The sequence below is a fragment of the Anabas testudineus genome, chromosome 4 (genome assembly GCF_900324465.2).
Source record: "Anabas testudineus chromosome 4, fAnaTes1.2, whole genome shotgun sequence".
NCBI classification, from domain to species: Eukaryota; Metazoa; Chordata; class Actinopteri; order Anabantiformes; family Anabantidae; genus Anabas; species Anabas testudineus.
The window spans coordinates 8,040,506-8,056,688 of record NC_046613.1 but is presented as its reverse complement, the minus strand read 5'-3'; the positions used below and the strand labels follow the sequence as shown (position 1 = coordinate 8,056,688).

General features: G+C 40.2%; 2 protein-coding genes across 3 annotated transcripts in view; both read left to right on the top strand.

Moving 5' to 3' along the window:
• The first annotated feature begins 17 nt into the window (after positions 1–17).
• On the top strand, positions 18–2,129 carry LOC113152316 (cytochrome c oxidase assembly factor 7). The gene is made up of 3 exons (XM_026345492.2): positions 18–417; positions 835–975; positions 1,518–2,129. Exons 1-3 carry the CDS (start codon positions 312–314, stop codon positions 1,961–1,963), a joined length of 693 nt encoding a protein of 230 aa, XP_026201277.1. The 5' UTR covers positions 18–311; the 3' UTR covers positions 1,964–2,129.
• A 750-nt stretch (positions 2,130–2,879) lies between these two features.
• ralgps2 (Ral GEF with PH domain and SH3 binding motif 2) overlaps positions 2,880–16,183 on the top strand; it is a 63,490-nt gene continuing 50,186 nt past the window's right edge. For both annotated transcript variants that reach the window (XM_026345456.1, XM_026345455.1), the window contains exon 1: positions 2,880–3,196. The gene's annotated coding sequence lies outside the window, so the exon portion shown is untranslated. The remainder of the gene's footprint in view (positions 3,197–16,183) is intronic.

Here is a 16,183-nt window from a genome sequence, read left to right as displayed (position 1 = left end):
TGAGGAGAGGGCTGGACTACGGAAGCCCGAAAGCAGGAAGACTCACATGGACACACGCTCCGACACAAGTTCTTGTGTTTTTTAGTAGAAACCTTGTTCAGGTCTTATTATTATACGCTTTAATAACATATTCATGCTTCAGTTTAGGGTAATACCCTCTATTGGAATTGAATAATTAAGTGGACGCTTTTTTTTACCATTGCTCAGCTAAGCATCCACCAAGGTCATAAGTGGATGTAGTGGCAGATAAGTCTTCAACACATGTGGTTGTTGTAACGTTAAGGTTAAAGCGCAGAAGTACAAAGTGAAATATGGCTGGACTTATAAACTTTGAAGATGAGAAAGAAGTGAAGCAGTATTTGGACAATTTGGGAATAGAGTACAGCTTCCAGTGCTACAAAGAGAAGGATCCTGAAGGTAATGTACCTGCGCTTTTCAGTCGTGCTGAATTACTGCAGATTACTGCAAGTAAACAATCTGTGTTAGACTCAGTAAGGAGGCTGCAAATTCTCAGTGTACTCAAATGGTCTTATTTTCGTAGTATAAGGTACATCATCAAATGATAATTGAAATAACAATAAAATACTTGTTAGGAATTCTAAAATGCTTTAAAATGTAAGTGTGAAAAGGGAAAAACATGATTAAATACAACTTGGTTTCATTTCAGCCCAGCTTAGTAAATTTAAACATTGAAGAAATATACTATATGAAGAAAAATACTAATACTAATATAGTTACTTTTTTCACTTAGGTGGACACCAGCTGCTAACTCAATGGTAGATATGTGTTTGTTATGCTTTTATCATTGAAATCTGTGTCACGTGTCTTTGTCAGGGTGTCAAAGACTTGCAGACTACTTGGAAGGAGTAAAGAAAAACTATGAATCTGCAGCACAAGTGCTCAAACTAAACTGTGAAACAAATGGACATGGAGAGAGCTGCTACAAACTGGGAGCTTACCATGTCACAGGAAAAGGTAAAACAGCAGTGGGACATTGCTTTCTTTACTTTCTCTCTCATGTTTTGGACAGAATCTTAAAAGGTTACAGATTTAAAGGATAGTTTAATAAACCAACACAGAGAGAGAGAGATGGAAAATACAGATTCATTGCTTTAATGTATAGACTTAACTGTACTGATTTACTGGTTACATTGGAAGATAAGGCAAATTACAAATACTTTCTATTTATTAAATGCTAAATATGAGGACTTTCTGGCTTTTCTCTGTTTCATTTGGTCAGACTGAACAATAAAAAATAAAATGTTTTTCCTGTGAACCTTTTGGAATTTTGTGGTTTCCTGCATTAATTTGTCAAACTGTTTAAAATTAGGCACATTATATTTATTAATACTCCTGACATAGATGAAGATAAGAACACATTTCCTAAAAATTAATTGCAAAAAAAACAAACAAACATGAAATTCCAAAAGGTTCACACACTTTTTCTTGCCACTGTTTGCATAGACGTAAGATCTCTTCATAAAAACCTCTTTTAATCTCTTAAATGCCCCCACCAGGTGGCGTGACTGAATGTCTGAAACAAGCCTACTCCTGCTTCATGCGCTCCTGCAAAAGTGGAGGAAAAAAGTCTGCAGATGCCTGCCACAATGTCGCTCTGTTAGCCCAGGACGGACGAGCTTTGGAAGGAGGACCTGATCTAACAGTGGCTCGGCAGTACTATGAGAAGGCCTGCTCAGATGGCTTTGCTCCTTCCTGCTTTAACCTCAGTACTCTGTACATTAAGGGCAATTCCAAAGGGCTGGCACCAGACATGACCCAAGCTTTAAAGTACGCTAACAGGGCTTGTGAGCTGGGACATGTGTGGGGCTGCGCCAACGCAAGTCGCATGTACAAACTTGGGGATGGTACAGAGAAGGACGAGAAGAAAGCAGAAGAACTTAAGAATCGAGCGAGAGAGCTGCACGGTTTAGAGAAGGAACGGGAGCTCAAATTTGGGGAGTGAACGCGACGAGTTGATTAAGTTATCTTGGTGTTCACTCATGTTGTTTATGTGAATGAGACTGTGTTTGTAAAATACTATATGTAGACAGAATTCATGGAGGAGTATTAATTTTACAATTTGTGTCAATGTAAATAAAAAGCTAATAAAAGTAATATTGATTCACGTACAGCAGTTGTTTTTTATGCTTTTGAATTGTCTTTTGAATGTCTCTGATTTGTGTAGAGATGTTTAGATAGAAGATTTAAGTTAAAGTGCAATTTGAACTTGGTGCCTGAAGGAGTACTCCTCTAGAAGTAGAAGAAGTACTTCAGGTTCTTTACTTTAGTTAAAGAATTTGCTTGAAAATACTTTAAGTATAAGTACTCCACTAAATTAATTTCTGTTTTTAATATTTTTTAAAAATCTGTTTAGAAACTAATTTATGTCAGACACTATCTAACTTGATGCTGTTGGTAACACAAATGTACAAGTCTTGTCCAGATTTGTTCAACATGTTCAACAGTACTCAAGTCAAGTACAAGTACCTCAGTTTTGTACTTAATAGATGCAGATATTACTTTTCACCCACTGTGTTGTGTAGGGTATGTCAGTGTTGCAAGTTGAATGTCCATGTGATGTTTTTGTTGTGCTTTATGTTGAGACTCAAGCACCCTGAATTACTTGAAATTGCTTCTTAGCAAATAAATGTAATCTTAATTTTATTCAGTCAAACCACTAATGTTTATAGGTAAGTTGGATTAGCTAAACTATAAAACGTATTTACTACAAGACAGTGAAACATATTAAATTAAATATGAGCAGGTTGGTTTCTAGTGGTCACTGTGGGGCCACAAGAGGGAGACACAATCAAACACATGAACTTTGCGCCCTTTTCAAATCTCTCAGGGCGCTTTAATGTGAGCTGCGGGCTGGTCGAGTCCCATCTGTCAAGGCTTTAACCGACACTGTGTTAGCAACCTGGAGAAAACGTAACCTCAACGAAAGGTCTCTGCGGACAAAGCACCGCAGGAAGGCAGGCTGCTGAGGCTGCTGAGGCTGAGGCTGAGGCTGCTGAGGCTGAGGCTGGACGGACTGTGCGGCCGGTAGCTCCGCCCGTTAGCAGCGGCTCCTCAGCCCTCATTCAAAACAGAACACAGCTGTTGAGGAGCATCGTCGTATCCGGAGTGTTGGCCCGACACTGGTCGCTGTCCGCTGGGATATCAGGAAAAACACACGAGAAAACACACCACGGCGGTGAGTTTCACCACAGTATGGGACAAAGTTTGTTGTCTTTTGCGGCGTAATGTAAAAACCAGTCCCTCCCCGGTCGTCGAGGTAGCTAGCCAGCTTAACGTTAAGCCCCACAAACGATTTGGGTGTGTTTGTTTTTATATGCAGGATGCGCTCTTATCAAAGTAAATCGGCATCCAGCGAGAGGAGCGGGCACGGAGGTGTGAGAGGAACTATAAGATGAAAACTAAGTTAGTCGTCTATTAGGTAATAGGTGGTGACTGTGTGTATCCGGGTGCAGTGGTTTACTCTAGTCTTTATATCGTGCTCTCCTCCACCCACGCCTGTATACGGTCGCCCCACCACACACGCCAAGAAGCAGCGCCGAGGAGTTTTTATACTGCGAGTAATAAATCATGCGCTTCCTCACCAGGCTAACGAAACAAGCTAGCCAGAGTTGGAACATGCTAATGTGGAAACCTTTTAGAAAAAGAGTAGGTACGGTCCGTGAATTAGCATTTTGAGATTCCTTCTGTGTATTGTCAGTGTGTTTTACTTTTGCCGCTACATGGGGGGCTTCTGTTTAGGGAGAAGAGTGGTTATATGTCGATCAGTTTGTGCTGTTAGCCCAGCGCAGCTTATTCAGCAGCCATGCCCACGGCAGGCGCTCTGCTCCGGATAGCTCATTGGCGGTGAACCCCCTGCACAGCTGCTTTCTGGGGAGTGCTTTGGGTGTGGCGTGGGTTCACCCACGAACAACAATGTGCACAGAGGAAACCATGTGTTCGCCACGGCTTATCTGGGTTATCTAGCACAGGCACCAAAAACGGGTCGTGAGGCTGCTGAATCTGGTGAAGGAGTAACCAGCAGGTCTCGGTGACTGTTTCCTAAAATGCTTTAAATGAGGGTGTCTATTGAGGACATGAGCGAGAGAGGGTCATCCCAGGACCAGGGGATGGATGTTTTCTAGAGAAGACTTTCACCACCAACACTCAGCAAGCTATTCTACATGTGCCTGACAACTGTCTTCTTCCATTAATGTAATCTAATTTGTGGATCAATAAGTCAGTTTAAATGATAGTCTTCAATTATGTATCTATTTAGGTGTCTCTTTCTTGTAACTCTATGCTAGCCACTCTTACAGTTGGAAACGAATAGGCAGACTTAACATGAATCGATCTTTAACTTGTGTCTTAGCTGTCCTCTTGTGTAGATGTTCCCAGTATGTTGACCTAAACATGCCAAATTAATCTGTGACAATCTGTGACAATGTTCAGAGCACAGTGTTGTCACAATGGTTTGTAAATTGCTAGGAACTTACATGAGTGAGTGGTCCAGCCGTATTCATAGTGTCCTGTTCGACTTGAGCAGCTCCCCCTGCTCACTCTATTTTAAACAGCTCTCCATATTGATATTTAGTATGGCTGTGTGGAGCTGCTGTTCTCAACACTTCACATTTGACCCAGAGGTCAGTGGTTCAGACTCATGACTGGCGTGCCTTTACAGTGCTGTGGTGTCTTGTTATGCAGAAAGCACTCCCATTTGGCTTTGTTAGTCATGATTAGTAGGTACATAGATGTCTTTTAAAGGTAAAAGGTATTGAATATGTTTATAGATATTAAATAGTATTGTTGTAGTCGTTCTGACCATTGTATGGTCTAATAATACTACAGTTGAAGTTTAGACCAAAACAGGACATGAAACTTCCAAATGCCAGACGTCCTCAGTCCTCCATCTGCCAGAGAAGGAATCTCGTTGGAATTCTTCTTGTTAAATTTTGTCTGATTGAGGCCAAACCAAGGACAAAGCTGCAAATTGTTACAGATTGTCAGCAAACGTTTAGACTGTAGGACACTGGTCAGAGAGTATGAAGGGTATGTTTGAAATGTTTACCCATGTAGTGTTAGTACTTGGGCTTACGTTTAATCCAATGGTTTATTCAGTTTCCTATTCAGCATGCAGATTTGCCCTTACAAATGCTGCATTAAATTATCATTGTGTCTTTTTGGGTTTGCACAGTTTTTTGTCTCTCTTTCTGATCGTAAACAAAAACGTCACATTGCATATCTGTTGCTTGCCAACAGAAACATTGTGAGCGCCTGGAGGTTTTGCTGAAGCTCAGTTGGATAGAGTCCTATTTTTACTTCTAATTACATCATCTTTGGCTAAAGGCTTTGTTTTTGAAAGATACAAGACAGCGGTTTGAAATTTACATGCGATCAAGTTGACTTCAGAGAGAGAAAATCATTCTGATGCCATTCAAGTTTTCCATTCCTAAGTGATTATACCTTCTTGGACAGGACTCCTCTCAACGTAATTTGAGCGGCAGCAACATTTTCTAAACCGTCCCTCATTACCTCTACATACCACCCCCACCTTCCGGGCTAGGCTAATCCCAGATATGTCTTGTGTACATGGGCTCGTCTATTCACCACTCTGGTCTAACTGTACTCTCCAAAGCTTGTAAATGTGATTAGCTAGAGATTACATCTGTGTGTGTGAAATGAAACTCCCCTCTTAGAATCAGGGCAGAGAAAGGGATAAAACACTGCAGAATATTTGTGTCATCGAATTCAACCCCTGGCCTTTCTCAGGTTATGGTTCTCTGCTCTTAACACATCATGCTCACAACAGTCTATGTAAGATGTTCCTAGATGCAGAATTTGTGTGTCTGTGTGAAGTAATATACACTGAATAAGCCGTCATCTTGTAGTCTCTTTGTAGGTGCCATACAGATTCTACAGGTGTTTTGGTCTGCATCAAGATTTTTCTCTGGGTGACCTCCAACTAGTGCTGTTGCTCCGTTGCCAGGGTAACTTTATTCGTGTGTCTGGCACGTCTATTCAGCACAGATGGAACTGCAGAGTCACATGTCGTCACACTCTTCCTCTGATACCTTCCCAGCCATGGCTTCGTCACTGCATGAACAAATACAAAGCTAGTTATCTGTGTTCTTGTTGTGCTTTGCTTTTTCATGTCAAATCCACAAAGCCAGCCAAGTTACTCTTGGGAGTAAAATCAAAGGTCCCTACACTTGACAACCTGTTTTTGAACACTGATGAGCAATAATGTGTATGAATATGTGTTTGATAAAGACTTTTTATATATGAGCTGTTGGTAATGTTGCTGGCAGTTGGTTGAAGTGGGTGTTGTGAGCTTGGCTAGCACCTGACTATCTGACTGTGTGCATGTGTGAGGAGATAAAAGACAAGGGTAATGCATACTTTATGTTTCGCTTCAGAAATCTCTGAGGTAGGCGTTGTGCTTCACTGTGTAGATTGAGCAAAATGCCTTTTTTGTTGTTCACAGAACAACATTTGAGGAAGTAGCACAAAACTGTCTCTTCTTATTGTTTTGAGTGTATTTTGCCATGTGGTTCCTGCTGTGTTGTAATTACAGCTCTTGTTAAGGGGAACTAGTCCACCGAGAGCAGTTGGACACAAACAGTGCTGAAGTGGAGACTACACATACGGTCACTCATGACTGATGGCTGAATATCACACACAAAGACACACACCCAACACACGCCACAATAGGCTGAGCGACAGCAGGAGGCCTGGAGCTTTGAGAACATCTTAGCATGAATGTAACCACTGATGAGGTTGGCTCATATATGAAGGGTTGCTTCAAGTGCAACTCTCCATAACTTTGTCTCTCTTACCCCCTCTCTAGTTTCCAGCCTCACCTTTGTGTTTCTTTGCTTTGTTTCTTTTTGGGTTTGCTTTATTGTTATGAGTGGGATCTGATGCTATTTTAGTCCTGTCCGTAGGCTGACAGTATGAAATGTCAGCCTTTGTTTCATTAGATGCATTGACATACGACATTCACTGAACTCCAAAGCCCCCACTTACTGCTACCATCTCCCCTTTTCTGTCTTCTGGGGCCTTCACTACTCTACATGTGGCCTTTGATGTAATTATCATACTTTTATCTCACTCCCAACATGCTTTTGATAGGGGTACTCTCACTGTGTTGATGTTTCAATCCAGTATTATGTTGTCAGAAATTTGAGGAACTTCCAAGGCTTCTCTGCCTGATCCATGGTTGCGTGCGTGCGCGCGTGCGTGCGTGCGTGCGTGTGTGTGTGTGTGAGAAAAAACAGATTTAAAAATGTTCCTGTCTACTAAATGACAATAAGACCTGCTGCATAAATCAGTGATACCGAGCACACAGGCCTCTACTATTTGAAAAAAGCTTTCAGTACTTGAGTTGCATGCAAATTTCTTTGCCTCATAAAGTTTTGCCACTGACATCCACCACACCTTCTTTGAACAGATCTTAGAGGAAAGACAACAAGCACACTGTTGTTTGACTATATCTTACTGCCCTTCAAGTTGGTAATTTCACAACTAACTTTACTCAAATCCTGGCCTTTGGATGGTTGTCTTTTTATCTACTATGTATTATCTTTTATAACTACTTTTCTTCTTCTTTTCTTTCTTATTCACTGTAAACAAGCTATAATGAAGACGATATAATCACAAACACAGTTGAAAATATTACCCCAGACAAACCTAGGTATCCTTTTAATCATTCTTCTCTAAATATTTTTCATTCGAGCTTTGATAATGAATTCTTCATTGATTAAACGAACAGGGGTTTTGAGTAAGGCTCTCACATTTCGGTCAGTAATGTCTACTGCTTGGCCTAACTGGCCCTCTGGAGATCAGGGTTGCATCAGCAGATACCTTTCAAATCATTAAATTGTCATACACAAGCCTGTGGTGCAGGTGGATGAAATATGGGGTGTTGACTATTGCTAGCTTAACCAGGCAAAACACAACACCTGTTCATGCTGGGATTCGTCGTGTCTAAAACCAAAATAGGTCCAGGCAGCCGTACTGTTATACGTGTCACTATTGTCATGTCTTGCTTTTTTCATCCACTCTCACTCACATGACGCCTTGCTGCTTAAATTGCAGCACTGCAATTTGAAAACTAAGTTTTGTTAAATTGCAATATTGATTTGAGAAAACTGATTGTTCAGCAAGACATAAGTTAGCTCACCCAGGTGATGGATGGTAAGTGGGGTTGGTGTGTCAGGTTGGAGGTCTTGGGGTCACGAGGGCAGGGGTCAAAGACGAGTTCAGGGACAGGCTTGTAGGAAAAGGGCCCAGCCTTTAAGGCATAAAGAATGACAGCTGTGAGGGCTTTGTTCCACTTGACACTAGAGGCAAGACCTGCACAATATTTTCAATAGAGGAAGTTTGAGCAGCATGCAGAGAAAAAGCGTGGCAACTTTTTCTGCAAATTAGAAGAACACGAACATTACATCCATTTAATTTTGGTTGAAATATTAAGGTAGATGAAAATGCTTAGGTGGACCTTGCTGTTTTTTTTTATTTCACTGATATAAATAAGATGGACAAACAATTAGGGCCAATGTGCCAGAGCAAGTTCAGTGATTGCTGATCTTACTACGCTGGACAGATTTGTGTGTGCTCAGATATTTTGGGTAAAATGGGCATTCAGATTATTTTGGTGTTTCTCTCTAAAGATGCAGACTAACAACCAGGCTGTAAACCTCCCCTAAACCATCCCAATTGTATATAAACAGACAGATGCCGCACCCTTCCTCTTCCCTTGCATATTGTCCTGATTCACCAGTCTGTGTCAGTGCTGGGGACAAGTCTTTGTGGTCTTACAATAAAGCTTCATTTATCTGTCTAACCCTCCGAGTGTTTTGGCATAGGAGCTGAACTAAGAGCTGAGCCTTGGTTATGTCATGGAAACTTGTGAACGTGGTCCTGAACCCTGCCAAAGACAATAGATCAGATTTGCGCTCTCTTCTTTTTGCTTTCTTGCTCTTCCAACATTTTCTTTTGTACTCTTGCCTTCACATCATAGAGGCAGTAATATAAGGTTTTCATATTTCTACCACCTGTTCTTCTCTTTTGTCATCTTAAAGACTGGTTCGATTTGTTTCTGACTGAGACGACCTGTTTCCTGTCGCCTTTGTGAGGTGCCCACAGGTCAGGCCTCAACATGTAGACAGAGACTCGTTCTCACATGCCTGCAGTTACACTCTGCACAGCGTCAAACTTCATTATTATATTATTTTAATTTCTAAATATTTTAGTTCAGCTTTACTGTCACGTGTAAAATGTGGTAAAGGGAAAATGAAAATCTCTATTTGATACATCTTAATATTACAGTTAGATATTTTTGTTAAGTATATGGAATTAAGTAAGTGAGTGGCTTTTTAACTCAATGCAAACCTTGCTACATAAAATGACATTATGCAACTTTGATTAATTTATTTGGTTACTCCCACCACACATACCAGATTTTTAGACTTTCTAGTAAATGTTGGCATAAGAGGTACAATATTTAGAATTTCTGACATTTCTGTTTATATCTTGCTCAAATTCAACATGTCAGATCTGTGAAAACATGTGGAAGGAATCTCAGTCAAGTGAAGTGACTGTTATTACTGCATCAACCAAGCTCATTGCGTGTAAAAAATCAGCAACTGACAAAATGACAACTACCTAGAAAGACTTGATGGGCAGCCTACGTTTGCTTTTTATGTAAAAGGATAACATGTACATGAATCTGGCTTCCTTTGTCTCAAAGATAGAACCGAATAGAGCTGGGAGTGTTGGAAGGGTTTGGGAAGAGAAGAGGGAGGGTGACATTGCCGCTGGAAACAATGTCTTTCCTATTTTTAGTCAATAGATGAATGTTTAGCAGCACATGCATCCTGTCTGTACTTGTCCACTGAGAGAACACAGGTTCAACCCAGTAGCGTCTGTGTAACTCAGGCCCATTTTGTAATTTGTGTGTGACAGAGCAGTGCCCCTGGCCACGCTGCACTGTGGGAGAGGAGGATCAGAAAAGGGGTGTGAGGGCCTCGCTGAGGGAGAGGAGAGCGAGGGGGAGGGGAGCAGTGGAGGCGTTGAAGAGATACAGCTGTTCCTCCAGTGTCAGCTGTTGCTCCTCTTCCGTTAGACTCGGCTTGGTTTCTCTCCCTCTTTCTCAAACACACACTCTCACTGGAAGAAGCACACAGTGTAACATTGTTCTTCCTCATGAAAGATGAAAGAATCAATCTTTCATAGCTCCTGTCAGATGGGAATAGTAAGTACTCGCCATGAGTAGGAGAGGCAGCCATGACCAGATTAGGCAAAGTCTTTGTCTCCTATTTAATCACAAATTGTTTCTCATTTGCTCTTTTTTGTCTTTGTCTGTCTGATTTGTCCAGTTTAACTCTTTTGCTTCTTCACTTCCCTCTGTCCTTTCCCTTAAACTCTGAGTTTGTGGTGTCATGTTTTATTCTTGCACGTGACCTCTGGCCTAGTGAACTTAAAGAGTAAACAAGAGTGTGTGTGTGTGTGTGTGTGTGTGTGTGTGTGTGTGTGTGTGTGTTGCTCTTTTGAAGTGCTTTTGGGGTAACAGAATTGACATAACTTTTGCTTTTGTTTTTCCTCCACTGAACAAAAGTGTTGGACACACATTAATCACACACTCTTTCTTCCTCTAGTTCCTTTCATATTAATTCTTTCTTTGCTTTTCTCTCTTGGCAGTGATTCCTTTGTATTTTAACTTGTAATTGGCTGGTTTATCAGGCCCAGGCGAAAGGGCAATGCCATGTTAGAGGAAGTCATGCATGATGCACTTTGTGAGCATGTTTTCTGTATGGGAGGCATGTTATCTCAGTTTTACTCAGTTGAGCAGGTACAAAGTGACTTGGTTTTTTGATTAAAAATAGGCTCAAAACCTGTCTCTACAGTCTACATATGAATACACTGAATGTTAAACTAACAGTAGCTAACCTACAGCATCTTTGCCTTCAAAGACACTGTGTTTCTGTATCGGTTGGTGCACTGCTCTTTTGGGTCAAGTATCTCAGCAGAGTAGGCCAACCTAAAAGAGGACAAAATAACTTGTTGGAGGAGGAGGATAAGCTCGTTGTTACAGAGACAAGAGATGCCCTGTGGATTTTAGAGGTGCATGTGGGAGAAGGATGATTTGAGAGATGGTACTTTTTAAAAACACAGCCCTTTGGGCTTTTCAGCAAAGGCACTCCTCAAAAGTCTCTAATCTCATCCTCCCTTATTAAACTACCTCCTAAACTATTGTGTTTCAATCCAACTGTGGCTGCACATTTGACCTTCATGGAGCTCCAAAACGTTCTAAACTAAATAATATGAAATAAAGAGCATGCAATTTCTAAAACAAAGTTATTGTTGTAACAGGACTGTGGGTGTTTGTGCTTACATAATGGTGCAGTTGTTCAGGCTGCAGCTTGCCATGTCTCAAGTCTGTTACTCAAAATCCCTGAGGAACCACCTGGCACCCAGTCCTGGAAAATACTCCATATATCTCTCTTTGTGTGGTACCATCACAGTCATTCTGCTAAGATTTTTTTTTCAAGAGCAAAGCTAATGGACCCGCAGTACACTTGCCAGTGGAAGGACAACTTACAATGAAGTTGGAAGAGAATTGCCATAGATTGTACTAGTCATGTTTGCCTTGTTATGTGTGAAAATATGCAGAGCTCCTGGATTTAGAAGGGATGTGGAGGCCCAAATAGCTGTATCAATAATTGTCTCCTCTCTTTTGACCTACTCCAACATCTCATTCCTCTCTCTCTTGTCCTTCTTGCTAGTCTCTCATTTATTTCTTCTTTCATCTGTACTACTTGTCTTTCTGTCTGTAAAGGGAACACACTTATGTACTTGGCTAGGTAGCCAGTAAGAACCAAAGTCTTTATTCATTCGTTGTTCTTATAAATACCAAGCCTTTATACATGAACATACAAAAGAGGCACCCTCTCATTAACTTATAATAGGTGAGTATTTTTGAATCACCACTTTGCTTTGCTGCAGACATGTGGAAACATTCACTTTTTTCAACTAAATTTTGGTACTTGCATTTCTGATCTATTTGCAGAAGATTTTACAAAACAGCTTTTTGTCAGTTGAACTGGGCCTACCTGGGTCTACCTGTGTTGAATGGCTAAACAGTTATATGATTGTTGTGTGTGTTTGTCTGTTAGTGTGTGGTAGGTTTATCTTTGTTTCACACTATTTTTAGTCAGTCTTCTGCAATGTGGAAAGTACAAGTTTCTGTGGTTACATTTTGTTGTAATGAGCCATGTGAAATTTCAGTGACTGATGTGCCACTGATGTATTTTTTTGGAAACACTTGACCGTGAAAATGAAAGAACTGCAGTTTGCGTGGCAGACGGAGATGGAGATAAGGATGTTTGCTTAAGTCTTACTGAAACCCAATGACTATAACTCAGAGGAAAGATGTGTTAATGATAATGTTCTTATAGAGGCAAAAGACTTGCACGCATTTAATCTTAGACATGTAAATGATAAGAAGTCAATGTTTATAAAAAAAAATTAAAAGGTTTTGAAGTGTCTTACAAACCCACGTAATCTTGGAACACAAATGCAAATAGTATGAATGGCTATCTTAAGAAACAGATATTGTTATTAGATTATTATTTTACCTTTTGTTTGTCATTGTCAACTATGAAAATAATTCAGTGTGGAAAACTGTAAAAAGCAGATACAGAAAGTGTTGCTTTTACAGTAATACCATGGTAACACTACTTTTTCTCTTTGGTTTCAGCACTTTATTGACCATTTTGCGATTAAGTGGTATTTAAGTGAACTTTTGAGGGTATTGGGTAAAAACATCATAGTTTAAAAATGCTGCCTTTGCTTTCAGACCGGAGGATCCAGATCGAACTTGGTGCAGTTTGTTTTGTCTGGTGTGAACACAGTAATCATAATTTGATACACATCAAAAGAATTGCACTGAGACCCCTAAAACGAGGTGATTCAAACTAAATCAAAACAGGACCTAAAGCAATGACTCACATGATTTGAGGGCTTATGTTTAGATATGAATCTATTTTGTATGTATGATGAATCACAAACAAAGATGGAGTTGTGTTGAGGTGCAGTGCCACATACATGTGGTCCGATGACTGCACATATTATGTAATGTAATAAATAATCACTTGGGGGATGACCAAGGCGTTAACTTATATTCTATATTTGTCTCTCCCATGTCTCAGAAACACGCAGTAGTCCACAACAAAGGACCTTCTTCCTGTATTTACTTTTTTGTCCCCGCGGTAGACACATTTGACTAGTAGAGAAGATGTTTGATGTGACACTTTGTAGTACGTTTGGATTTTTCTCTGTGAAAAAAAAAAAAAAAGGGCACAGGAAAAATGCTAAAGGATTACAAACTCATCAAATGATGCAGACCAGAGCAATCAGTTGTAGGATTAAGATTTTTTTGAAAAATTGTACTTGTTTGTTTTTTTAACTTAATTAGCGTCAGTGGGTTTGAGTGAGAATTTGTGGAGTTCTAGATATAAAGAGTTGGCTGCTGCTAAAAGGGATCAACTAGCAAGTAAAGTAGTTGGCGTACTGGTTTTGTCTTGGTGCCATCATCTTCAAATCTTCCAATCAAGACTCCTGCTTTATAATTTTAGCTGCGGTTCTGTAGTAAGTATTCTGACACATTCACCAAATCTGTCAGTTTTTATCCATTTAGGTGATCTGTGTTTGAAAGTCACATCTGTGCTCAGTACAGGTATCCTATTCATATGAAACGCTGGTAGTTTCATGCTTTACATGCTTTATTGTTAATTAGGCCATACATAAAATAACATCAAGGTAAAACTTATAAGCTGAGAGCGAAATAGGAGTCATGGAATACTTGTGAGATTCATAATTTGAATGCCAAATTATTAATTTCAGTAGTGAATATATTAGAATAAAACTAATTGGGCTCTATGAGTGAACCTTTTCACATTATAACCATTTAATTTATTAGTACTGCACACACATTCACATTGACCCTCAGAACATTTTGTTTTGTTTGTAATGTCATGACAGATTCTCCCATATATCACTGTTTTCTGTGCTTCCATGGAGAGATTTGACTTGTGTCAGTCCTCAGAGACTCATAGAGGAAGACATAGAGATTTTATCAGTTTCCTCTCAACTTTACTACTCTGACTGATTGACTGCTCTGTTGCTCTGTATTGTTAGACTGCCCTTTCCTTGTTAATAGTCCGTGCAGGGAATGACCACAGACATCAGCATTGCTGCCAGCTCTGCACTTCCTCTACTTCCTCTCCCTCCCTCTCCTTTCTCTTTTTTCCCCACTCATCTGTCACCACGTCTAGCCTGTCCAGGCTTCAGCAGCAGAGTTGAACTTGGACTGGGCTGCCTGCCCACTCCCATTCGGGCCACAAATCAGGCTGAAGGCAGCACACAGATAATGCACACTAATTGTAGGCCAGTACTCTACCCACACGTGACAGCCTGCTGCTCTGGGGCCCTGCCACATGCCACTACTCACAAGCTTGGCACTATGGCCCCTTTTGATTTGTTGGATAACCACATACTGTTATCAAGACTATTGGGATCTTTGTATTGAGCTTTGGTAGGAGTAGCCTGTGTAGCATATATTCATTTTGATTGCTACTTAATGCTGTAGGCTGGTTCTGGGTTTCAGGAAAGTGTTGACTGTCTGGCTTATCTAGGTGTACATACCAAGTGTGTCTATGTCACAGACGTGCCAGAAGAGAAGACAGAAGAAGCCACAGGCTTGGACAGCCTGTCTGTAAAGTCTGAGCTCTAATTATCTGTAGGGAGCTGTAGGGATTGAGGGAGAAGAGGAGAAAGGGGGGCAGAGGGAGGCACACAAGTGTATCTAAAAAAAGCATAATCACACCCCACAGTGCAAGCTGCTGCTACCACACTAGTACACTAGTATAGTATAGAGCTAGTACATGTTCACAAACAGGATAGAGCGATTTAACTAAACTAGGTTTAAGAGTGTTTTTTAATGTTGCATGTACTGTACATGTGTATCATCACTTCTTCTGTTGTTGCCGTCAATGTACATTCAGCTGACAGACCTGGTGCCTGTACTTAATTGTCCACACAAATATAAATAATTAGCCTTAAACTATAAAAAGAATATATCAAATAGGGCTTTGGAGCAATTAAACAATTAAAAATTCAAATAATTAAATTAAATTAAAATCAAATTAATTACATGTTCTGTGATTAATAATCTACATTAATCACATATTAAAATTTTTGCTTTGAGTAGAGAGTACTTAAAAATATTTCTTTCCAAAAAAGTAATTCTGGCAGATGAATAATCTATGAATAAATGCATTAAAAAAAGTAAAAACTATTAAATCACAATACAATAAAAAGATCAAGCAATGTCTGTGTAATAAAGTAACCAAGGTACACAGGGATATTAAAGAAATATAACAATAATAAAATAGTAGCAAAAATAATAATACAGAGAGTACATTAAAATTTAAACGGTATGCAATGGACGGTGTTGGCATGTTTGACATGTGGAAAATGTGTGTGTTGTTCAGATGATGCACAGATTTTATAGTACAGTCTTTTTAGTCCACTTGTCCTATGGCTGAGTTTAACATGTGTCACAGTTCTTTATAGAGCGAGTGAGAACACTACATTTGTTTATGCTTGTCAGTACATTTGTAACAGTAGAACAATAGATTGAGGAGCACAGCGAGCAGATTTTAATCGACTGTGTTCTATGTTTTATACCAAGTAAGCTCTATGTGTGGGAAACGGCACTCCCACTGATCCAGACTAACATAGAGTTGCCTCTGTCCACTTCTTGACCTTGAGAAGGATCTGCACATCAGCAGCATGTTAAGTGCTGGTGTGAAGGGCTTGTTAGTCATGTTCCAACACACACACAGATACACACATCAATGTCCCACAGCAGGCAGTGCCACCAACCTCTCCTTGAACAGCCAACCTGCTGAGTGAAAGCAGTGTATATCGAACTGCTGTGACATTCAGCCACATGTTGTATTACTGTGTGCACAGGTTATTAGTGTGTGTGTGTGTGTGTGTGTGTGTGTGTGTGTGTGTGTGTGTGTGTGTGCGTGAGATCACCCGGCCCCTCTTAGATCCAGATCAATAGCCTTCCCCCTAGGATGCTTGACGTGAGCTCAGAGAAAGCGAGAACCTCGAT

What these genes read in the sequence shown, in the direction of transcription:
- LOC113152316 (XM_026345492.2), top strand. Translation starts at nt 312, where the DNA reads ATGGCTGGACTTATAAACTTTGAAGATGAGAAAGAAGTGAAGCAGTAT. An exon ending in CAAAGAGAAGGATCCTGAAG is followed by an intron (nt 418 to 834) that starts GTAATGTACCTG and finishes TGTCTTTGTCAG; the next exon opens with GGTGTCAAAGACTTGCAGAC. An exon ending in TTACCATGTCACAGGAAAAG is followed by an intron (nt 976 to 1,517) that starts GTAAAACAGCAG and finishes TGCCCCCACCAG; the next exon opens with GTGGCGTGACTGAATGTCTG.